This window comes from Hakea prostrata, chromosome 3 (genome assembly GCF_041222555.1).
Source record: "Hakea prostrata isolate BN-2017 chromosome 3, UWA_Hpros_2, whole genome shotgun sequence".
Taxonomy (NCBI): domain Eukaryota; kingdom Viridiplantae; phylum Streptophyta; class Magnoliopsida; order Proteales; family Proteaceae; genus Hakea; species Hakea prostrata.
In genome coordinates, this window is record NC_142602.1 from 52,260,973 (window position 1) to 52,286,836 (window position 25,864).

Sequence of the window (25,864 nt, forward strand, 5' to 3'; positions counted from 1 at the left end):
AAGTATCTGATTATAACTAGAATATGTGTCCATAAAGCTTAACATTTGTTAACCTGAGGTTGCGTCTATCAGCTTATCAATTTGTGGTAATGGATAACAGTCTTTTGGACAAGCCTTGTTCAGATCTGTGTAGTCCTCACACATCCTCCATTTTCCATTGTGCTTCTTCACCATTACCACATTTGCTAACCACTTTGGGCATTCAATTTGCTCTATAAATTCCGACTTTTTGAGCTTCTCCACTTCGACTTCTATGGCCTTGTGTTTTTCTGATGAGAATTTTTTTTCTCTTTTGCTTCATAGGCTTTATGGTATTGTCGATCCAGAGGCTATGCTCCGCCACTTCTTTGCTCAGACATAGCATATCCTTAGCTGACCATGCAAACACATCCGCATTCTTTCAAAAAAAATTTGTTAGTTGCTTTTTGTCCTATTCAGACTGTTAAGCTCCTATCGTGGTTCCCTTCTCAGGATCTTTGAGTTTGAGAAAAATCTTTTCCAATTTTTCTATTGGTTCACCTCTCTAGATCTTTTCTTCATCCCTCTTATCCAGAACTTCAATAGTTAAGGCTAGAGCCTCACCTTGGGATTTCGAATCCTTAAAAAATGTCGTATAACACTGTATGGAAAACTTCTGATCAGAACAACATTCTCCAACACCTGACTTTGTTGGAAATTTCATTTTTAGGTGTCTTGTCAAAATGACAACACCTATCGCTTTCAAAGTTGGCCTACCCAAAATCATATTATATGCCAACAAATTCTTGATCAATAAGAATTTTGTCACTATCGTTTCTGTTTGAGGATGAGATCCAAGCGTAATCATCAACTCGACAGTTCCCTCAACAGGAGTGGATTCTCTAGAGAAACCAAATAGTCTGGTTCCACATGGCTTTATTTTTAAAGAATCCAGTTTCAACATCAAGAAAGCTTCATATGACATAATACCCACTGAGGAGCCTTTGTCAACCAAAACTCTGTGAAAGTCACGATATGCTACCTCAATGATCCCCACAATTACATCGTCATGTGGTTCTTGAATTCTAGACATCTCTTCCTCTATAAAGATTATATCCTTCATTTTTCTAATTTGTTTTGGGACAATATGAGATTCTATACAGTGACGCATGAGCTCTCGACTTTGCAATTGAGCTCAAATCTATGCTCCCCAGTATCGTCATGACTGGCAACTGCTTTTGTTGAGGTTTTTGACCTTCATGATCTTCAAGTGGAGAATCGGATTGATAATCTTTCTTTGTTTGCTCTTCTCTCTATGATCCTCTGTTATTCCACTTCCTCGGTTGTTCACCATTTCTTTTTTGTCCTCCATTCCTTCTTTGTACATACCAATCCAGACGTCCTTGATTGATTAGACATTCAATTTCATTTTTCAAAACCCTACAATCGTTTGTATCATGCCCGTGATCTTTGTGGAATCTACAAAATTTATTTGGATTTCACTCCTCTACTCTTGCGATCATTGGCGTAGGCCATCTCATGAATTTTTTATTCATAAGAATTTCTAATCTTCTTGAGTTCATAGGCATATATTGATCTGGAGCCGGTCATGGATCATCTTTTCTGACTTGTTGATCATTTCTTGAATAATTCTTATTATTCCTCGGATCTTTCTAATAAGATCATAATGTTCCACTTTCTTTTCTTTTTGCTTCCATTATCATCACTATCACTCTCCTTCCTTGCTTGTAGAATTTCCTTCATGTTTGTATACTGATTACATCGTGATGTTAATTTTGCAATGTTTGCTGGCTTGTTCATGATTAGGAATTCTAATAAGTGATCGTCAATCAAACCTTTGAACATCGCATCGTGAGCCACTGCTTTATTCAGATTTTTTATATGGATTGATTCTTGATTGGATCTCTTCATGTAGCTGCGAACTGATTCTCCCGGCCTTTAGTGAATTTTGGCCAAATTATCCGTTGTTTTTCTACTTTTCATGCTACTTTGGAAGCATGACAAGAAGATTTTGGTTAAATCTTTGAAGCTTCCAATCGAATTTGGCTTTAGAGTAAAAATAATAGGTTGTTGCAGGGCCTTTCAGAGAAGAGGGGAATGATTAGCACTTCAAAGCTTTTGAAACTCCGGCTAGCATCCTCTAGTGGATTAGCACTTCCATCATACATTGTGAACACTAGGAGCTTGAAAGTGTGTGGCAATGGAGTCATCATTATATCCTTCGAAAATGGATTTTGATCTATAGATTCCTCCAAATTCTCTTCATTTTCCTTATTTGCCAATCATTGGATCTAGTCGTCTAGAATACGAAATCTCTTTTTTTATTTTTTTTAATTTATTTTAAATTTTTTTTTTTAATTTTTTATTTTATCTCAGATCCATGAACCTCAGAATAGCTCCTGACTGATTTTTGTATCTTTTCTTTTCAATCTCTTCGGTTTCCTAGAATTCTACTTTTTTTTGCTTTGGCTTGGTCGATCTCTTCTCTCTTCTCCAATTGAAATTTGATCTTCCAATTTGAAAATTAGTGGATAAAAATTCGGATCTGAACTTTTTCCACAACCTTCCTTGATTAGATTTGATATTTTCCAAATTTGGCTCAACTTTTGCTTTCGAGGATTTTGGTCCAGGATGGTATCAACTCGAGAAAGAGGAGTTCTGAGTTCTGCTAGTAAAGTTGGTACTGGAATTCCGGTTGTTTTTGGAATTCCGATTTGTTGGATGTATGATTTCATCAGATTTTGTGTATCCAAAATTTGACGTTGCATGTTCCATTTGAGTTAAGATTTGATGCAGATCGAATCCAGGTTGTGATGTTGCAGAAGGTGCTTCTGAAAGTTGTCTCTCCTATTGATTATGAGCTTCAAGGAGGTGAGGGGAACGATCTCCAAGGACCTTTTGCTTTTGACGAGTAAGCATCGCTAGAGCTAGTGGCGGTAATGCTGCTTTCTTCATCTTCCTCTTTGGATTTTTTCCTCTTAACTCTCTTTGACTAGTTTCTACTACTTTGTTCATTGGCATCTCCTCCTATTGCTCAGGTGACTGCATCATAACTTTTGATCTGAAAGTTATTCCCATAGACGGCGCCAAATGTTGGTGCAGAATCGTTGGGATCTATGAACCGTAAATTACACCAAACTCCTCAGATTTGGTTTGATCTAGATCTGAATCCACCATAACCTGCAAGAATAAAGAAGGACTGTTAGAAATGGAGTCGACTAGCTGGATCAGCGCTCCGTCTTCGACGATCAAGTCAATGAGTGTCAAAGGTTTTAGGTTGTAGAGCTCCTTAGAGCTTATGAAGTGTTTGAATGACTAAAGGCAGGAAAAGTGTAGGTAGATTGGGTGAATTAGAGTGTCTTACCTTCTGTACATTCTTCAGACCTTATTTATAGATTCCTTTTATTGACTTTATCTTCTCTTAGCCGTCGATTAAACGCTTTAAATCCGGTGGTCAGGATTAGATCCTTGTATGGCTTTCGGGTTGACTCCGTACTTTGTTTGAACCATTGATCGATCCTGGTTGGACCAGCGCGAACCGGGTCATGGGTGATTTATTCACAACACGTATTAAAGCTATCATTTGTTGGCTTCATCCCTTCACTTGATAGCACTCTGGCTGTTTTTAACTCTTACCTCTTGCTGAATGTGCATTTTTCACAACGTCCAAATCAGTTTTCAGGCCTCTATCATAGCCCCTCTTAGTTTAATCCACCTAGAGGATAGCAACCATTGTAAGATCTTCCCAGATGGTGCATGGTCTAGTGGAACGTGGTTCAATGGAAAAGGTTGTATAATTTGGGATCCTATGTTAAATTTTATTGCTGCCAAGGGTATGTTTGTTTCATGAGGTTCCTTTGCAGCTGCTGTTGACATTGAATCTATTAGAGATGCTCTCAAACTTGGCATTAGACTCCAACTTGACAAGTGCATCATCTTCTCAAACTGTTGGTTGCGTTGCAACCCTCAACAATGCTCCTGCCCCCATCGACTGAACAACTTCTGGTATCCTTGAGGATATTCAAGCTCTATCTTTATCTCTTTTTCTTCAATTTGTTTCAGATGGATTAGTAGGTCTTCAGACCACTGCGCACACTTTCTTGCTACAGGTTGTTTAAAGCTTAAGTTGTCTAAGATTTAGTGAATTAGACTACCAAATCTCCTTATTTCCCCTAGTTTTTTGTATCCCATAGTTTACTCTTAGGAGATTTTCTTTTAAATAGATTCTTCAATTTCTGATGACCCAAATTTTATTTATTTATTATCATATAATCTATTAAGAAAAATTACTAAGTTGCAGAGTTCATATTTCTATGTACAAGAAATGTAAAATGACAACCCCCCCAAATCCTTGAAAGCATGCCTAACAAGTGGCTATAACTAAACAAGTCTAGGAAATCAATGATTTGACTATACTACTGCTGACATATTTTAACATTGTTACTTTGTATTTACCGACAATATCCTACAAAGTGACAAGTCAAGTCTAGTCGAACAGTTAATCTTGACCATAATTCAAGACTATTGTACCATGGAATAGCTATACAAATCCATGAATCAAGGGTTTGACTAAAATCCGCAACCTTTTTTAGTATATACCAATTACTACTAGTTGGCAAGTTATAGTAAGTCTGGGCTTGTGTTGTTGACCCTTACAGTTGGTCCCTATAGAATCCTTTATCAATCAATTTCGAGTCCAATGTGGGTTAACACCAAAAAGAGAAAAACAAAAAACCATTGATTATAAACACAGACCTAAACCATTGACTGAAACTCAAAACCGATGAATCGAATACAATGGTCTATACTTATTGGTTCAATGGCGCCCAAAAGATGGCAAGTGGGAAATGAAAACACAACCAAGGGAAGTCATTTCTCTATGTACTTCGCAATCAAGAACAGCTTGTCAGGGTCTCATATGATACAAAATCCAAATCAAGAGAAAATTAATGGATTTGTTTGATTGGGATGTTCAAATGACAGCTTTAAGAATACTTTAAATAATCACTCCCATAAACTATTTTAATCTATACGGAATGGAATATCTTGAAAGAAACAATAATGAAAGAGATGAAGATCATATGGATAGAATCTATTTTTTTCTTTCCAAAAATGGATAAAGTCAAGAATATATATATATGAATTATGGATTTGTCGTACCTGGGTGTCCTTTCTATGGATCCTTCTTGGTAACGGTAATTTCTTGGTGTGATTTTCAAAAATGGTCTGACCAAGAAGGAATAGTACGGTTGGTCCAAAAGTTCTGGAGAGCTGATATGTGAAATCAGAGAATCTTAATTAAATAAGTAATTGCAGTTTAGTAATCTTTTCTTTCTGGGTAAAAACTTTCAATTTAGTATTCGTTTAGATCATGCTCAGATCAGTCTTGGTTGTCAATTTAATGTGATAGTATTTGAAAACTACAACTTTAACAGCTGATGTCTTCTTCCCATGGATCAAAATGAAATCTATCTTCATATATTCTCATCATTTTGTTTGGACATGATGCATCCAAAATCTGCTCAGCCCTTAAATATCCTCGTGATGACCTGCAAAACGAAAGCGTCAAATGTGGCCCGACCGCTGGGGTCGGGAGTCCACCTCTCGAAGGCTAAGTCAGTTGATGAACTTAATCACAAACGTCTCTGCTAGAAGCGCAGAGCTAAGGAATGAAGAACTAGGAAAAGTGATCTAGATAGCAGATCGCTGATAGTTTTGGTCTATCAGTATGTATCTGAACCTGAGTCTCAGATAGTATTCTTTTCGATCCCCTCACCTTGTATGGTAATGAGGTTTATATAGAGTGTACCTTCGAATCTCCTTCGTTGGATGCACTTGAGCCTTCTTCGGGTAGTCGTTGGATCTTAACTGTTAGATCCGTTGAGCAATAGACTTCTACTAGTTTGGACTAGTAGAGGACTCCTGAGATAACCTTTAGGTTATGTGATGGTTATCCCTTCGATAATGATTATCCGCAGCCGTCAATTCGAGTCTGCCATCATTAGGGTAATTACCCTAATCCATAAGTAGGATTAGGGCATGCTTGCAGCCGAGTAAGCTTTCTTCTTCAGCAAGCCATCTTCTAGATCCGGTTCGCTCGAGAGCGAGTCGGTTCTCTCCGTCTCGACCGGGGTTGAGGGTCGGACCAGGTATGAACCCGGTCTGATCATAATCTCTCCGTATCAATCTCGATCGTTCAGATTCCTGAACACTCGTGCGGGAGTTTTAAAAGCGGTTTGTTGTCTTCTTAGGTTTCATTCTTCCTTTCTGGAACTTGAACCTTTGTTGTCTGCTTCGCGCCTTCTTGCTCTCAAGCTTCCGCCTCACTGAATCAGTAAGTTTACTGGTCTTTTTCTTTTTGTAGTTTATTGAAACAAGTAATGGCGGACGATAGGGCTTCTCTGGTACCTAGTGTTGGTAATAGCAGTGAGGCTTTTGCTTCTCCTGCTCCCGAACAGTCGGATAGTGATAACAAAACCCTAACTGTCCTTTGGCGCGAGTTTGCTGAAGTTTCTCAAAAAGGTTTAGAAAGAAAAACCGAAACTTCTCCTGTCCTTCTCGAGTCTGGATCTTCCAAGATTGTCGAGTCTTCTAGGCAGCCTCAAACTTCCGGGTCCGATGGTGGACCTGGCTCTGTTCCCTCCATTTATAATGAGGAAACCCTTCTTTCAGCTATCCAAGATTTTGATTTTCCTTCCTCTTATCAGGTTAGGGCTCCCCACTCTGATGAGAGGGTTGATTCAACCCTTTCAGGTGAATTTTCTCTGTATATAGATGCACTGGAAAGCGGGGTTCGCTTTCCCTTTTTTAATCCTTTGTTCTCCGTAGTTCTGAATCATTGGAATATTTGTCCCGGAATGCTCCTCCCCACTAGCTGGCGTCTCATCGTCGGCTTCTTGGGTTTGTGTTTTGAACTTGGCATTACTCCATCTCTTTCTCTCTTTGTACATTTTCATGTTCTTTCTATCTCCCATCCTCCCGGATGGGTTTTTCTGTCCAAACGCAATAAGGCTGAACTTGATTGGAGGGGCAGCATCCTTGTCAAAGGAACTTGTCCTTCTAACCACAAAAGATGGCGCGAACGATACTTTTTCTGTCGAGCGCCTCCATCAGATCTTAACTTTCCAACCGCCTGGAGGAGGTGTACTTCTTCTTCCGAGAATAACCGAGGCCTTCCCTTATCCAGAGAAGACGAGGCGGCCGTCAGGAAGATCAAATCCATTCCATGGTATCAAGAGATACATGGACTTGAAGTGGAGTATAACTCCATCCTTCAGTACTGGGGCTTGGCTCATTGTGAGCTTCTAACCACCATCCTTTAATTTTACTGAAGTGATATGTCTTTAATTCTGACTCTTGTCATTCTTCTTTGTAATGCCCCCAAGAATGAACCCTGAGAGCCTGCGGGTGAAGGCCGCTAGGGCCGTTGTGACAGCCGAGCAACGATCACCCAGAGCCTTGACCATAGATCAAGAGGCTTCTGTTCCCTCTCCCGACCCCTCTTATAGGGGTATCAGGAATATCAGGCCCGTGGCTGATGCTTCGGGTAAAGGGAAAAAACCGATGGTGGAGAGGTCCAATATCTCTTCCTCCGCTCGAACCAAAAGGAGGCATGACACAATTGATGCTTCCTCCAATAAAAAACCCAAAGCTTCAACGGATTGTGAGGAGGTCTTCACCCCCCAGTGGACCCTGAAGCTGACCGACAGGGTGACTCGGGATCCTGAGAAAGCTGCAGAATGGAGCTCCCTCAGTCTTGCTCCTTCTGATCGCCAGGAATTTGAAGCCCTGGATGACACCTCCCTTGTTAGTCAATCTACAAGGTACCGGTCTTCTTGCTTACTTATTTTTTCATAATTTCTTATGACTTCTTCTGATATTTTCCGCCTTCCCAGGAATGCTGTGTTGAGCTTTTATCAACACATGGAAGCATTGGGCCGGGTTGGTCGCACTAGCTCCTTGCTGCAAACCTGTGAAGAGAATTTGGCCAAGGCCTATTCTGAAATAGACCAGCTGACTGCAGCTGCCGTGGAGCTGCAGCAAAAGCATGAGGAAGAAGTGATCTCCCTCAAGGAGGCCCTCGAAGCTTCGAAGATTCGTGCCGCTGCTGCCGAGCGCGAGGCTAGGAAGCAAAAAGCAGCTGCCACGTTGTTTGGTGACAGGCTTGAATTCAAAAGTAGGGAGCTCGAAGAACATCTGAAGTTGGCGATCCCTAGCAAGCCCGAGCATATAAAGCCAGAGCTTCGGAAGGAGTGTGTTCGGAAATACCTGAATAGCGTACCTTTCTCCGAGCTGCTAGGTATCTACAACATTCAAGATTATCGCTTGGGGCAGAACGACGTTTGGGAGCGAATTCTCGGATCAATCCCTGCGCTTCGACACTTGCTCCCTTTCGTGAGGTGTGCCACAAAGAGGTCTTCGGGAAAGTTGGTATGGATCTCCTGGACTGGGCTCAGGAAGAAGATGATCCTTTTCCAGCTGACCCTCAATATGAGGCATACCTGGCTGACGAGCTTGCACTTCCAGAGGAGAAATCACAAGCCGAGTCTCAAGTTGTTGCTGTAGAGGACTCAGCCGATGCCATTCTTGAGGAAGGCTCTTCTCATGATCCTGAGAAAAGTCCTCCCGACCAGGGTCCCTCGGGCAACAATGAAGAAAAGGCTTAGGGAGTTATCTTTTTGTAAAGATTTACCCTCTAATTAATGAATAGACATTTCTTTTTCATGTTGGCCTTTATATTTCCCCGTCTCCTGCCGAAATCTTGCCTTGAATATCAAAGTATTAATGATAAAACTTATCACTTAACTTTACATTCCCCGCCGAATAATAATCTTGTAGAAATATTGTGAAGATGCATTTCAGAAAGATGCATTTATCTTCCCCACCACTTCATTTATTGCAAAGTCCGCACGTTTCCCTTCTGCGAAGTTCAAACGTTTTCCTGCTTTTGTATACCATTCACTGTTTTCAATGAATCGGAAATACATCCATTATTTTAATGGCGGTGCGACGATTGGAGGTATCTCTGCGTCAGGTGCTCGTTTCCACATGTTTCCATGTGGCATCCCTCCGACCGTTGATCTTGCTTTCTGCGGATTTCGAAGCGTCATTTTGATCTAGGTCGTCGGTTGTCCTTAGCCTTCAACCGTCGTCTTAGTACCTGAGGCTATTTAAAGCCTTCATGGGTACCCTCCATCTATTGTGCTATCTACAAGTTAGATTTGCTAAAGTGCTAAAGCGACCTTTCGTCCTTTGGCCTGCTTCCGTATTCCTCGTACTCCAACAATAGCTCTATCAACTTCTGAACAAGTGAGTTTCTTGATTACTCATCTCTTTCCCCACTTCCCCCCTGAGTAAACTGCACAGTAGTTATACTTGGGGTTTAGTTATTTGGTTTTGTCGGAAGTGATAAAAAACTAGGGTTTTCCCTCTTGTTGTCGTCATTTGATTTCTGTACTGATACGGCTTGTTTGTTTGCATAGTGGCTCCCAAGATCAACCCGAACTTTATCAGAGCAAAATCTTGCAAGAAAATCGTTCCGTCAGTGGTGGTTGGGGCCAGTGAGGTGGTTTCAGCTAGTGAATCCTCCAAGCGTAAGGCGACTGCTGCCGGTGAATCTTCAAGTCAGATTCCCACAGTTTCTATTGATGCCATCCCTGCGCCTCCTTTGCCCGAAGTGATCGCTCGTCTTTCCCAGGAAGATCTTGATCACTCCGTTGCCAATGGTGCTGCCGACGCCCCTGCTGGTGAGACTGTTGGTGTACCCCCGAAAGAGACTCTTCGGGCATCTGAGGCAACTATGTTGGCGTTTGATGAAGGTGTGGTCCCAGCAGGTGCTGCTCCTATTTCCCATTCTAATGCTTGTTTGGCATCCTCCTCCTCTCCTTCCGAGTCGGAGGATTTTGCCACTAGGAAGCGCCGTCGGTTGATAAGTGATGCAGCTCATCCTTCTCTTGGTGTAGCTCATCCTTCTCATCCTTCGCCTGAATTAGTGTCAAACGAGTTTGACAGAGCGTTGGAATGGTGTACTGCTGCTCGAATGACTTCTGAGAGCGCAGTTCTTTCCAAACTTCCAGATGAAGTCTTTACGAAGTCACTTGGTGATGTAAGTCTTTCTTCATTATCCTCTCGATTCTGAAAAATTACTCTTCTCGCTCCTTAACTCGGAAGTTGTTAGCAGGAGTCTTGCTGGTAACTTCCACAACCAAGTGGAAGTAGTTTCTAGGCTCAGTAGGTTGAGCAATGAAGTTTATAGGCTTCGGGAAATCTCTGAAGCTAAAGATGTTGAGATTGCTCGCCTTCGAAATCTAGCTTGGGAGGTGGCAGGAGAAAAAAATTCGATGATTGGTCGTCTTCAGTCGGACTTGGATGATGCTAGGGAGAAGATCCGGCTCTTTGGAGCGGACAGTTGGAAAGTCGGGAGCCAAAGGATCTGAAACATTACCCGAAAGGCAAGCTGTCGTTCCTTTGCCCGAATCCCTTCCAACTGATGTTCGCAGAGCCTGCGTCTTCAAGTATTTACTTAGTAAGCCCTTTGTTGATATGCTGAATGCTTATAACTTGCAGGCGTACCGGGATGGTGAGAACGAAGTATGGGAATCAATATTAAGGAAGGATCCTCATTTTGATACGACTCCCTACAGTGCTGTTTGCCATCCTGGGTATTCCTCCTCCCGACTGGACCAAGGATAAGATTGATCCTCCACCTTCCGATCCAGATATTATGCATTATCTAGAAGATTCTCCTGTTTATTCTCCCCTGGAAGAAGTCAATTATGACGAGCTTGTCTTGAATGCGAGTTTGGTCGAGGACCATATTTCTCCTGGACAAACTGGACAAAGAGTATGAAATTGCGGAGGATTTTATGCATACCGAAATATTTTTTGTAATCCTCATTTCTTCTCTTCTTTACCTTGAATCCACTCCAATGGTTGACTCATATGTTTGTTCTAGCAAAGTCGTGTCGATCTTGTATAACTTCTGACAGTCACTGATGATGACTTTCTTTTTTTTTTTTTTTGACCGAAGATTGTATCCAACTCTTGTAATTGTTTTGATACTGGCCTCTTTGGATCTTTTGAAGAAATAAGAAATTAACTTTATCTTGAACTTTGCTAGCCACTTGAATCATTGTTGCATTAGGTCTTAGTTGTTTGAAACAATGCCTTTACTTAAAGATTTCCGGAGAAATACAATAAGTCTTGAAGGAACTCACTCGGGTTTTAAACCGACGCCTTTACTTAAGGATTTCCGGAGAAATACAATAAGTCTTGAAGGAACTCACTAGGGTTTTAAACCGATGCCTTTACTTAAGGATTTCCGGAGAAATACAATAAGTCTTGAAAGAACTCACTCGGGTTTTAAACCGATGCCTTTACTTAAGGATAATTCAAAAATTCAATAAGTCTTGAAGGAACTTACTCGGGTTTCAAACCGACGCCTTGCAAAAGGAACTCACTCGGATTTTCATCCGATGCCTCGACTTAAGAAAGTCCGAAAAAATTCCATAAGTGTTGAAGGACCCACACGAATTTTCATCCGATGCCTTATAGTTGGATCTTGTTCTTGAATGTAGTGTATGATGCCCCCCAATCAAAAGATAGTTTGTTGAAAGCCAAAAATTGCATTGATTGAGTTGAAAATGATTACATCGCGAACAAAATTGAAATCATCATCAAGGATAAAACTTTTTGAGATGCCTGGCATTCCACGAACGATCCAACTCTTTCTGGGTGTTGATGTTCTTCAGCTTGTAAGCTCCTGAACCAACTAGTTTTACAACCATATAAGGTCCTTCCCATGAAGGATCCAATTTTCTTTGGTGACGCGGGTCGGAAGCTAGGGTGTTTCTCAACACCAAATCTCCGGCTAAGTACCGACGATTCTTCACTCGAGTATTATAATGAGACGCTATCCTTCTTTGATAATGTTGAGTTCGTGCTATTGCCTTTGCCCGAACTTCGTCCAACAAATCAAGACTATCAAGCAGTCCTTGTTCATTTGCTTTTTCCTCGAACTCACGATCCCGTAATGTCCCCGCCATTATCTCCACTGGTGCCAATGCTTCGGATCCATATGCCAACCTGAATGGAGTTTCTCCTGTGGGTGTTCGAACCGTAGTTCTATAAGCCCATAGTACATTATGAAGTTCTTCGACCCAAGAAGCTTTGTCAGCTTCGAGTCTTCTCTTTATTCCTTCCAGTAGTGTTAGGTTAGTAACCTCTACCTGTCCATTGCTCGGGGGTATGCCACTGAGGACATACGATGCTCGATCATATATGTTCTGCAAAATTGCTCAAATTGCGGACAGTCGAACTGAGTACCATTGTAGTGACGATAATCTTTGGAATCCCAAAGCGATATATGATTGATTCAAGCACGAATTTCTCCACTTTTTTCTCAGTAATTGCTGCCAGTGCACTGGCTTCAACCCATTTTGTGAAGTAATCAATTGCTACTATCGGATATTCCCGTCCGCTTTGATGCCTTGGTGAATTTGCCCATGATATCAATTCCCCACATCGCAAAGGGAATGGGATTTAGAATTGAAGTCATAGTTTCCGCCGGGCGCTTCGAAATCTTTGTAGCATGAATTTGATAGTTACCACATCGACGAACGTATTCCATAGCAGCCTCTTGGACCTTAGGCCAATATAACCCAAGTCTCAGAATTTTGTGAGCCAGGGCCCGTCCACCCATGTGAGCTCCACAAATTCCTTCATGAACCTCAGCCAAAGCTGATTTTGCTCCTTCGAGGCCTATACATCTCATAAGGGGTCCAGCATAAGATCTTTTGTATAGTCTCCCATTCTGAATGACAAATCTAGCTGATCGAATCTTGATCAACCTTGCCTCTATTGGATCCGCAGGTAATTTGTCATCCCTTAGATACTCGATTATCGGATCCATCCAGCAACGTTCTGCTTCAATATAAGAAATTTCTTTCTCATGATAACTTGGAAAAGTTATCTCTTCAATGTAGACCGAAGGGTCTAGATTCTTTTCTTTGGCATTGGCTAGTCGGGATAGCTCATCTGCCACTGAATTTTCATTCCTCGAAATCTGAGATATCTTCAAATTCCGAAATTGGTTTTGAAATGCCTGCACTATCTCTTGATATTTCTGCAAGCGTGGTTCTTTAATACCATACTCCCCCTGGACTTGGTTGACTATAAGTTGAGAGTCACTATAAATAGTAACATCTACAATAGATAATGCTTTTGACAACCGAAGTCCTGCTGTCAGAGCCTCATATTCTGCTTCGTTATTACTTGCTTCAAATGCAAATCTCAAAGCATATCGAATAATAAATCCTGCTGGACTTTTTAATAGAATTCCAGCTCCTGCTCCATCTTTATTACTCGAACCATCCACATATACCTCCCAAGTGGTTGGTATAATGGGATCCTCAATGGTGGGTTCCACTGGAGTAGTAGTTTCTACTACAAAGTCGGCTAATGCCTGAGCCTTGATTGCAGTTCCGGGCTTAAAGCTCACTTGGAACTCGCTGAGTTCAATCGACCAGGACACCATCCTTCCAGACAAATCAGGTTTGTTAAGAACTTTAGTTAGAGGAAAAGTTGTAAATACCTCAATTGGATGAGCCTGAAAATATGGCCTTAGCTTCCTGGCGGCCATCATGAGAGCCAAAGCCTGCTTATCAATCTGTGAATATCTTGTCTCCGCATCTAGCAACACGTGGCTTACATAGTAAATCGGCCACTGTTTTTTATCTTTTTCACGAACAAGTACTGCACTGACCGCTGAAAGGGATGTCGCTAGATATAGCTGTAATATTTCCCCCTTCTCTGGTCTGGATAGGATCGGTGGTTGTCCTAGTGCTTCTTTTAATTCCTCGAAAGCTTTCTGGCACTCTTTAGTCCATTTCGCTTCCTTACTGCCCTTCAGGTCTTTAAGTGCCTTGAAGAAAGGCAAACATTTTTCTCCAGACTTGGAGATGAATCGATTTAAAGCAGCAACTCTCCCTGTTAAACACTGCACATCCCGAATAGTTTTGGGAGCCTCCATATCAATCAGAGCTTGTATTTTGGCAGGATTAGCCTCAATTCCCCTCTGTGATACCATGAAGCCCAAAAATTTGATCGAGGAGACTCCGAAGGCACACTTTTCTGGGTTTAGCTTCATTTGATATTTCCGCAGTACTGAGAATACCTTAGTCAAGTCTGTAATATGATTTGCTTTTGTAAAGCTTTTCACTAGCATGTCGTCAACATAAGCTTCAACATTCTTTCCTATCAGCTCTTTGAAAATCTTGTTGACGGCCCTCCCGATATGTTGCTCCTGCATTCTTCGGGCCAAAAGGCATGACCTTGTAATAATAGCTTTCACGATTCAGTCATGAAAGCCGTATACTTCTCATCCTCCTTATTCATAAGGATCTGATTATACCTTGAGTAGGCATCCATGAAACTTAAAGTTTCATATCCTGCGATCGCATCTATCAAGAGGCCAATCCGAGGCAACGGGTAGCAATCTTTTGGGCAAGCTTTGTTAAGATCTGTGTAGTCTGTACACATCCTCCACTTCCCATTCGCCTTTTTTACCATTACCACGTTGGCCAACCAAGTTGGGCACTCAAAACCAGAATTCTTAAGTTTTTCAACTTCGCTTCGAACGGCTTCATATTTTTCAATGGAGAAATTTCTTCTTTTCTCGTATCACTTGGTTTCGCCTTAGGATCTATCCGAGTTTGTGCTTTGCAATGGCCCGATCGATTCGGGCATGTCCTCAGAGACCATGCAAATACATCTTTATTCTGCTAAAGAAATAACTTCAACTCATCTTTAAATTCTTCCAGTTGTTCAGACCCGATATAAGTAATCTTTTTCTCATCCTCGGTACACAGCTGGATTTGTTCCAGCTTCTCCACTGGTTCGGGTCTTTGCATCTCTGTCTCTTCCTGATCATCTCGAACTTCTATAGGCAGGGCAGTTACCTTCCTCGGGCCCTCCTTGTCTATTAAATAGGCAACGTAACACTGCCGAGAGATCTTCTGGTCAGAGGAGACTTGACCAATTCCCATATCAGTCGGGAATTTTATCTTCAGGTGCTTTGTCGAAACAATAGCACCTATCTTGGATAAAGATGGTCGCCCGAGGATCATATTATAAGCTGGCAGTTCCCGAACCACCAAAAAATTGATTCGGACGGTTGTTTCCTTAGGAAAACTTCCAATGGATAAATCCAACTGGACCGATCCTTCCGCCATTGCAGATGACTATGCAAAACCATATAGATGTGTGGATGAAGGTTTCATCAAGTCCTGATCCCCCTTCAATTTTTGATACACTTCGTAAGAAATTAGGTCAGCTGCAGACCATGTATCAATCAAAACTCTATGCACTTCCCGTCGTGCAATCTCTACCTTGATGACTATAGCATCATCATGAGGTAAACAAACATCTCTTTCGTCCTCCTCGCTAAAGGTGATAGAATCTTCACCATTCAGCTTCTTCCGCTGCTGCGTCTCTCCGGTTCCAACAAATTTGGATTTTGTTTTCAGACTCCGGAGTGATTCGGGCTCTGGTCCCCCGAAGATGGTAAGGATTGGTGACCGAGTAGCTTCAATCACCTCCTTGCCCTTCTTAGACTTCGGGGCCTCCCTTGATCGTTCTGAACTAACCGAACGATCCCTTTTAGGAGCAGCCGCACGTGGCTCACGTGGCTCCTCCCTTCTTCTGCTAATGAAACTGGACAGATGTCCCTGAGATATTAATCTCTCAATATCTGCCTTTAGATGACGACAGTCATTAGTATAATGACCATAGTCCTTGTGGAATCGGCAATATTTTTCTCGATCCTGCTGCTCTCCGGGTTTCAAAAGAATTTTAGGCGGCCACTTTAAAATATTTTTTCTTTTGAGGATATTTAAAATATCAGCCCGAGGAGCATTCAATGGAGTGTACTCACTTTTACCGGGGGACCTTTGGCGCCAAGCCTGAAATTTTCCAACCCGATCACGGACATTTTTCTTTGGCTTTCGCTTCGCTCAGAGCCTTCTCTTCCTTATTGGAGACTTTATTATCTCCTTGGCGCGCATCTAGAATCTCCATGACTTCAGCACGCTTCGGCATCTCCGTACCAACTCAAGCATAAGTCGCAGGCATATCCGTAGTAATAACTCCAGGAGTTTCCGATTAGTGAGTCCCGTGAATAGAGCAGTTTTGGCTACTTGTTCATCCAAATTTTCTATCTCCATCGTCACTTTGTTGAATCTTTTCAGAAACTCTCTGATTGATTCGTTCTTTCCTTGTTTGACAGTAAACAAGGTTTCTTCCGTTTTCTTGACTCGTATTCCACTCTGGAATCGCCCTATGAATTGGCGCGCAAATTCGTCAAAGTTTAAGATCCTTCCAGAGGGGAGGTTCGAAAACCACTTTTGTGCTGCTCCAGTGAGAGATGAACCAAAAACCCTGCATAAAATTTCATCAGAATTCGCGAAACTGCCATGGTCTGTTGGTAATAGCCGATGTGAGCTGTTGGATCTCCGGAGCCATCGAATGTTGAAAAGGTAGGCAAACGGAAGTTACGGGGAAACCGAATATCCGCAATTGGCTCGGCAAAGGGAGTCTTCCGAATGACCGAGTAAATATCCTCGATTATTCTTCCCTTAGCCAACTGCCCTAATTTCTCATTGATGTTGGCCAATTCCTGACCAATCTGGGTCGGGTGATCTTCAGCAATATGATCATGACCTCGACTAACACGATCATCCCGTGCTACTCGATCATCACAAACAGCCCATCCTTCCCGAGCATTCCGCTCATCGTGAACTGCTCGATCATCATGAACGGTTCTTCTGACAGTGGGTGAGTGAGTTCTTACCCATGTATCCAACCTTGTATTTGAATCAGTTGTACTCTTTTGCGGTCTGTCGAACCGATCGTCTCGCCTCGGTTGATCATCAATCCTCCTAAGTCCTCGGTCTCCTTCACGAAAATTCTGATCGATATTCCGGTCTTCAGCCAATCTCTGGTCACGTGGCAATGCACGTCTCCCTGAATCGCGCTGATCAGGTTCTTGTGGCAAAACCACTCGTCTGGTGAGCATGCGGAGTGCTTGGCTCACCTCCAAGAGTTGAATCTTTTCCTGATCCAATTGATCTTGGAGTGTATCAGGAGGAGGATTACGTCCTCCCTGGCCACCATCTACCACGATAGGATTTTTGACTTTCCTGGGGAATATCTGGATTATTCACTTTAGGGATCTGAACACCGGAATTGCGTTCTGCAGCGGGTTGTTGATCTAGTCACCATGGCTTTTCAAGTTGATTCCCACAGACGGCGCCAATTGATGCGTCCAAAATCTGCTCAGCCCTTAAATATCCTCGTGATGACCTGCAAAACGAAAGCGTCAGATGTGGCCCGACCGCTGGGGTCGGGAGTCCACCTCCGAAGGCTATGTCCGTTGATGAACTTAATCACAAACGGCTCTGCTAGAAGCGCAGAGCTAAGGAATGAAGAACTGGGAAAGGTGATCTAGATAGTAGATCGTTGATAGTTTTGGTCTATCAGTATGTATCTGAACCTGAGTCTCAGATAGTATTCTTTTCGATCCCCTCACCTTGTATGGTAGTGAGGTTTATATAGAGTGTACCTTCGAATCTCCTTCGTTGGATGCACTTGAGCCTTCTTCGGGTAGTCGTTGGATCTTAACTGTTAGATCCGTTGAGCAATAGACTTCTACTAGTTTGGACTAGTAGAGGACTCCTGAGATAACCTTTAGGTTATGTGATGGTTATCCCTTCGGTAATGATTATCCGCAGCCGTCAATTCGAGTCTGCCATCATTAGGGTAATTACCCTAATCCATAAGTAGGATTAGGGCACGCTTGCAGCCAAGTAAGCTTTCTTCTTCAGCAAGCGATCTTCTAGATCTGGTTCGCTCAGGAGCGAGTCGGTTCTCTCCGTCTCAACCGGGGTCGAGGGTCGGACCAGGTATGAACCCGGTCTGATCATAATCTCTCCATATCAGGACATATAATAAAAATATTCTTAGTTCAATAGTTTACAATGAAATCATGGTTTATGTTCTTTCAATATCTCCCCATTTTCAGGGAACGATTATGTTTTGCTCAGTGATGATAAGATATAGTTTTGTCAATAACATTGAGGAAGATATTAGGCACCCAACAACCATTCAAGTGATGGCGGATCTCATACTCTTGAGATCACTCACACGAAGCTTTTAGTACTTTTTACCTGTTTGGAAGCTAAATGTTTCTCATTTATCCCTGATTAAATAAATTGATCCATGCTGTTGTGGGGATAATATGGACATGTATGTTTAGTCGAGTTTTGTCTCATCCCTTTTTGAAAAATGAAGAGAGCAATGAATAGAATGTGCAACTTGCCACTTAGACTTTTAGGGTCTAGGACACATTTAGGGTATAGTTGGTGTAATTTTTTTTTTTTTTTTGGGCCAGTTGGTGTAAAATACACCAGGAAATGGTTTTATAAAATATTAAAAAAAATACTAAAGAGTTGTAGATGTAATAGCATGCAACTCCAATGGATGCATGCATAATTTACTCAAAAGGAACACTTGAGAGGAAGAGGAACTTTACCAAGGAGACTTAAGGATTGAGATTGAAAACAAGGAAGCTCTCCTTTGTGATTCAGGGGAGAAGTATTTGATGATTATAGAAATTTTTACGTTTACATCCCTGAGCTAGGCACTAACTCAGGTTGCTCCCTATTGCCCATACATTACGTTCGGGTCCCAACAAAATTAACAAGGTTCCAAGGGTGTTAATGCCAAAGGGAAAATGACCTTAGTACCCCTCACCACAATTTCTGTTGTAGATAGCACAGCTACAGTTTTGATGGCCAGCACTACTAATGAAATTTGATTTGTATTCTTAGGATTTGAAAAATTAGCAAATAACCCTAACCAATGAACAAACTCCGCCAATGTTTATGATGCCAGTCCCAAGCCTAGGTAAAGGCGGGTTGGTGAGTCAAGTTGGCAGCCGGCGATGGGAATAATCTAGCCAAACATTTTTTTCATGGATTCGACCTTATATGATAAATATTATGCTAAGGCGTTCCCCGACAAAAGAAGCAACGCGCTACACTATGGCCTGGATGTAGCAATAAGTAGGCAATGATTAGCTAGGGCATCTCCTGTAAGCAATGGAATGCATCGACGCCCGGATGCGGTGATAAGAAGGCAATGGTCTCTGTGTCGTGGAGTGTAGGTAAAAAAACTAGTCAAAAAACTTAGGATTAGATTGGCATTTTAAACATAGGATCTTTAACAGGTAAGAGCTTAGTATTGATAGATGTTATGAGGAAAATAAGGATTAATATAGCATGCATTCAAGAGACTAGATGGAAGGGTAAAAAAGTTAAAGAGTTTGATGACTTTAAAATCTGGTATACTGATGATAAAACTAATAAAAATAGGATAGGTATAATAGTGGATAAAGATTTTAAGAATGATGTGGCGGATGTTAAAAGAGTGGGAGATAAGATTATTGCTATCAAGCTTGTAATGGAGAAAGAGATTATAAATATAATTTGTGCATATGTACCTTAAAGTAGGATTGGATGAAAGTCAAGTTAGAATTTTGGTAAAATATGAATGGAATAATGCAAGTAATTCGTCAAGGAGAAATGATTATTATGGGAGGTGATCTAAATGGACATATTGGAAAAGACCAAAGAGGCTATGAGAGTATAAATGGAAGATATAATTTTGGAAAGAGGAATGAGGAAGGGATTTCAATTTTAGACTTTGTTGTTGTGTTTGATCAATCTATTGTAAATATTTACTTAAAAAAGAGAGATGAACATTTGATTACTTTCAAAAGTGCACATCATAGAAGCCAAATAGATTTCTTCCAATTAGAAGGACTGCTAGATTGTTGTGCAAGGATTTTAAGGTGATACCAGGGGAAAGCTTAACTGCATAACATAAACTTGTGATCTTGGATATGTGTCTAACCCCAAAAACTCATAAAAGATGCAAGATTAACTATCCAATGATAAGATGGTGGAACTCGAAAGGAGAGTGCTTAAAATCCTTCGCTAATGAAGTAGTCAAACAAGGAAAGTGGGAATTTGAGGGAGACACTAATGCGATGTGGAATGAGATAGCTATGTGTATCAAGAAGGTGGCTAAAGATGTCCTAAGAGCCTGTTTGGTTACATGAATCCAGAGATTCCAAATCTTTGGATTCATGAATCTAAGAATTATAACCGTTTGGTTGTAAAAATCTCTAGATTCATGAAATTTTGAGACTCACCTTTTTACACTAAAAATGTGAATCTTTAGATTTATGGGTAAGGGGTGAAATCCAGAGATTTTAAAGAAGCTATACATTTGCACATTCACAAAAATCACATCGATTAAATAGTTTTTTAGGATGAATCCACAGATTTCATTCCACAACCAAACATCTAATTTTATAAATTATAACTCCATAGATTTGAAATCTATAGATTTGAAATCTCTAGATATTTGAAATCTCCAGACTCATGTAACCAAACAGGCCCTAAGTGAATGAAAAGGAAAACTTCATTCTTATAAAGAGACTTGGTGGTGGGATAGTGAGGCTCAAGCTACCATTAAGAATAAGAAAGTTAGTTTTAAATCATTGCAAAGAACTAAAGATGTTGAAGATCTTCAATGGTATAAGTTTGCTAGAAATGAAGCTAAGAAAATTCAGGGAAAAGCAAGGGAGAAGAAGTATCAAAAGTTATACAATAAGTTGGGCACGGAAGAAGGGGAAAATCTATTTATAAGATAGCTAAAATAAGGGATAGGAAGAGTAGAGATCTTGACCATGTTAGATGTATTAAAAATGACAATGGTAAAGTATTAGTATGTGATGAGGACATTAAGAAAAGATGGAAAATCTATTTCTCTACTAAATGAGCATGGTTCAAGCACCTTTGATTCAGACAATTACACCATTCGCCGCAAGGCACAAATTTTCGAATATATTTGTAGAGAATTTTGATGTTCGAAGTAAAAAAAAGTAAGAATGATGAAACTAGGAAAGACACAAGGTTCTAATAAAATCCTAATAGAAGTATGGAAGAACTTAGAAACCCGCACACTAATTTGGTTGACTAAATTGTTTAATACGATTATGAGTATAGGAAAAATGCCAGATAAATGGAAGAGAAGCATTTTGGTTCCAATTTATAAAAATAAAGGAGATATTCAAAGCTTTAATAACTATAGGGGCATTAAATTGATGAGCCATACTACGAATTTATGGGAGAGAGTAATTAAAACCCGTTTGAGACACTTAACCACAATTATAGAGTACCAGTTTGGGTTTATGCCAAGAAGATCTACAATGGAGGCTACTTACCTAATTAGGAGACTTATGGAAAGGTATAGAGAGTGTAGGAAAAACCTTCATATGGTATTTATAGACCTAGAAAAAGCTTATGATAGAGTTCCTAGAGCTTTAATATGGCAAGTACTAGAGAAAAGAAGTGTTGCAAGTAAATATGTAGACATAGTTAAGGATATGTATGATGATTCAATGACAAGTGTAAGAACAGTGGGGGGATAAAGTAATGAATTTCTAATCACAGTTGGCAAGGATTAACTTTAAGCCCATATTTATTTGCACTTGTAATGGATGAATTACCAAAGACATTCAAGACGATGTCCCTTGGTGTATGCTTTTTGCTAATGATATTGATAAACTTCAGGAAAGTCATTTGAGGTAGCACTACCATATTCAACGAAGACCTATAAATGTCCCTGTATGGAGAAGTGATATAATCCAGATTGAAGAAACTAGAAGAGTTAGGGGTAGACCTAAGATAACCTTAAGAGAAGTGGTGAGAAAGGATATGCATAGCTTAGACCTTATATCTAGTATGGCCTTAAACAAAACTGATTGGAAGGCAATAATCCATGTAGCCGATGCCATTTAGTTGGGACAATGCTTATTGTTGTTGTTGTAACCCTAGCCAATGGGAAAAAAAAAAAAAAACCTATTCAATAAAGTCTAATTGTTCCAATTTTACAAATAATTCTAAAATCTAACAAACCGTTAAGCCCTAACCAATGAACAAAAAGCCCTAGTCAATAAGCGTAAGAGGCGGTACCGGTAGGTGGTATCTAGTAGCTCAACTTAACTAATGAAGAAGATATTTCTATGCATAAGATTAATTTTAGCTAAATGGCATTTGAGTCATTTTAGCAAATAAAGGGTAATTTGGTCATATTTTAAAATTTAACTATGGCCATGGAATGATAGTTTGGTGAAACTTGGCAAATTTCGCCCATCTCGGTGGTGGCCAAACCGAAACCACCACCGAGACCGACTTTAAAATATATCGCCGGAATATCGTTGGAAAATCGATGATATTCCAGCGATTTGGTGAAATACAGGGCAATATCGTTGAGATCTTGTCATGGACGAGGAGGTTAAGCTTCCAAGCCACCTGCAAGTCTGCAACCTTCAAGGAGAAAATCAGAACAGCCACCAAAACAGTGACGCCCACCAAGATCTCAAGCCCCAGAACCTCCTTCTCGACAATCAGAACAACCAAAGTAGATCAGGCTGTAGGAACAAGGTCTCCGATTTCAGTCTCTCTTCTCTACCAGAGCACCTGAAAGATGGGCTTCTTCACATGGCCTGTGATAAGCCGACATTTGTAGCTCCTCTTCGTCCTCCTCGCTGGACTAGGCACACTTGCAACCTGGTCCTTGTGCCTGGTCCAGCGAGGAGGCCCTGGTTCGTTGTTCTCTATTTCATTCACCTCTGTTTCGTCTTCTCAGAGTGCTTGAATCTTGCAAAGGTAGCAATGATGGTGACTGGTCCGCTGAGTGGTTTCGACCATTTTAAAACCTGTAGAGAATTAGACGAGAAGAAGAGTGAAAATGGTGATGAGGTGTTTATTATTATAGATTGATATGACCTCACTTGCTCAGCATTTCAACTTTATCGATGGAGGAATTCCGACCAATTAGTCTCTGTGGTGTGGCTTCTAAAGTCTTCTCTAAGGTAATTGCAACCAGACTAGCCAGCATCCTCCCCAACCTTATAGATCCCCGCCAAACAGCCTTTACCCCTGGACGCTCCATCTCTGAGAATATCCTCATTGCAAATGAAATGTATCATTACATCAAAGGGAGACGCAGAGGTAAGACCCATTTCTTGGCAGCTAAAGTGGATATTAAGAAGGCTTATGACCGTTTGGAATGGCATTTTATTCATCAGGTGCTGCTTCGGTTAGGCTTCCACTCTCTTTGGGTTGATCTCATCATGGCCAGCATCAAATCAGTCTCATTTTCCCTCCTCATTAATGGAACTTTGCAGGGTTCTATATCTCCTTCAAGAGGAATCCGACAGGGTGACCCTTTATCCCCAGCTATATTTAATCTTTGTTCTATGGCGCTATGCCATTTGCTAGATTATGCTTCAGCTGAAGGCTTGGTTCGTGGAATCAGCATTAAAAATAGAGCACCTAGATTATCATATCTACTATTTGTCTGATGACATAGTTCTTTTCTCTGAAATTTCAGTGCAATCAATACATGGATTAAAGGAATGTTTGGATTACTTTTGTAAAGGATCGGGTCAATAGATTAACCGAACAAAGTCCTCTCTTTTCTTTAGTCCTAGTACACCAAGTCGATGGAGGAGATGGTTTACAAAAATTTAAAAAATGCAGCTGGGAGCAATTCCAAAGAAATATCTTGGCCTCCCGATGGACTACCCTTCACAGAAAACTGATTTCTTACATGACTTACAAGATAGAGTGCACTCTCGTATTGCCGGCTGGAAAGGGAACCTTCTTACCTATGCTGGAAAATGAGTTTTGATCAATTCGGTCTCCTCCACTATTTCCAATTATGCTGGGCTTCATCTTCTACTTCCTCAAAAGCACCATGATCTTATCAGGAAAACTTCTGCTCGTTTCTTCTGGGGTGACAACTCTATTGGTGGTAAGATCCATTGGATCTCTTGGGATCGTTTGTGCCAGTCAAAGCTACATGGTGGACTTGGTTTTAAAAATTTTGCTCTCCATAACAAAGCTCTCCTGTCAAAACTAGCCTGGAAACTGTGGGCTGAACCTAATTTATGGTGGGCTCAGATTATTAAAGCCATTTATTTCCCTCGATCTACTTTTTTGGGTGCTTCTTCAGGACACCGGCCATCTCATATATGGAGAAGCTTGTTAGTAGGAAGAGATGTGCTTGCCAAAGGCTTAATCTGGAACGTCGGTAATGGCGCTTCTATTCACATATGGGACGATCCTTGGATCCCTGATAATCCAAACTACCGTATTCTTTCAGAAAAACCACACAATTGCCCAATATCTATGGTCCAAGATCTACTTGATGGCGAAGGAAGGTGGAACTTTCCTCTTCTTCAAACCCTCTTTAGAGCTCAAGATGTAACTTCCATCGCTAAAATTCGACCAGCAAGGATAAGAGGCTATGACTGTCAAGTTTGGGGTCCTTCTTCAATTGGATTACATTTGGTCAAGAGTACATACCAGAAGTTGTATAATGATCAGCAAGAGTTGGTTAGAAATCAACCATCTTCCTCAAATCATCGCTCTCATTAGAGATTCTCTTCATCCGTGTGGAAGTTGATCTGGCATTCTTCAACTTTGCCAAAGGTTAAATTTTTTCTGTGGAGAATGTGTGCGAATGGACTTCCTACAACTACTGCTCTCTTTAGAAGACAGATCCCCATTGACATAACATGCTCTCGCTGCGGTAATGCTCCAAAATCTACTGAACACTTGTTTTTTGAATGCCCATATGCTAAGGCTATTTGGTTTGGCTCCCACTTCTCTCAAGTATTAAACCCAGGTTCGGACTCTTCATTATTTGCTTGGCTCTCTGCTTGGTGTCATCTCAGAAATAGAGATAAGGGACTTGCTTCAGATCAATTCAGTCAAGCCTCTTTTTTGCTTTGGTCTATCTGGCTTGCTCGAAACAACTTTATATTTAATGGAGTTGAATTACATCCTCTAGAGGTAATTTCAAAGGCTCATTCGGCATACTCCGAATTCTCGTTTGTCTGGAGCTCTACCCCGACTCCAATATCCATCCCTCCATCTATGGATTGGTCTCTCCTTGCCGAGGGCTGGCTAAAGGTTAACTCGGATGCAGCTTTTCCAGAATCTGCTACTCATGGTGGTATTGGTCTTATTGGAAGGACTAGTAACAGAGACATCTTTTTTGCAATTTCGGACGAGATGCTTATGTCTACTAGTTTGATTGGTGAGCTTGATGCGATCAAGGAAGGACTTCTGAGTGCTTTGGACGCTGGTTTTCATAGAATCTCTATTGAATCGGATTGTCTTGTGGCCATTCAAGCACTTAATTATGGTTTACTTGTTCCTCTGGCTGCGGCTTCTGTGGTGGCTGATATCTTGGCTCTTGCTGCTCCACCCCTCATGGTCTTGTTTTCCTATATCCCGCGCTCTACTAATATAGTTGCGGACTCTTTTGGCCCTACGTGGTCTCTCTCTTGGTTCCAGGTGCTTTTGGCCTGTGAGCTCCCCTTGGCTTCAAGCTGTGCTTGTGCTTGTGCTTGAGCTAGCTTTTGTTCCCCTCTTCTTATTCTAATGAATGAACCTATTTCCACCAAAAAAAAAAAAAAAACTTTATCGATTAAATTAATAATAAAAAAGTATAGATATTGACGGTAACATATTGTTTTAACTTTTGTGTAGGACCCAAATATTTATTACATTTAATTGATTTGAATCAGTCAACCGAATTTGCAATACTTATCATCCAAATTTTGACGAAAAACCGGCGAAATTCGTCGGTTCGCTAGATTTCGCCCCTTGGCAAACCGACGAATTGAACCGAAATTTCATTCGTTGACTATGGCTTCAAGCAGTCTTTGACATAATGGACTCAAACA

The 25,864-nt window shown here is 41.0% G+C and overlaps 1 protein-coding gene across 1 annotated transcript; it reads right to left on the reverse strand.

Annotated features, from left to right (window-relative positions):
* Positions 1 to 523: 523 nt before the first annotated feature.
* Positions 524 to 1,081, reverse strand: LOC149022453 (uncharacterized). Its single transcript, XM_089147630.1, has one exon. It carries the CDS (start codon positions 1,079 to 1,081, stop codon positions 524 to 526), a length of 558 nt encoding a protein of 185 aa, XP_089003756.1.
* Between the last annotated feature and the right edge of the window lie 24,783 nt (positions 1,082 to 25,864).

Bases quoted from the DNA above. Each gene is read 5' to 3' on its own strand.
- LOC149022453 (XM_089147630.1), bottom strand. From the start codon at position 1,081: ATGAAGGATATAATCTTTATAGAGGAAGAGATGTCTAGAATTCAAGAA.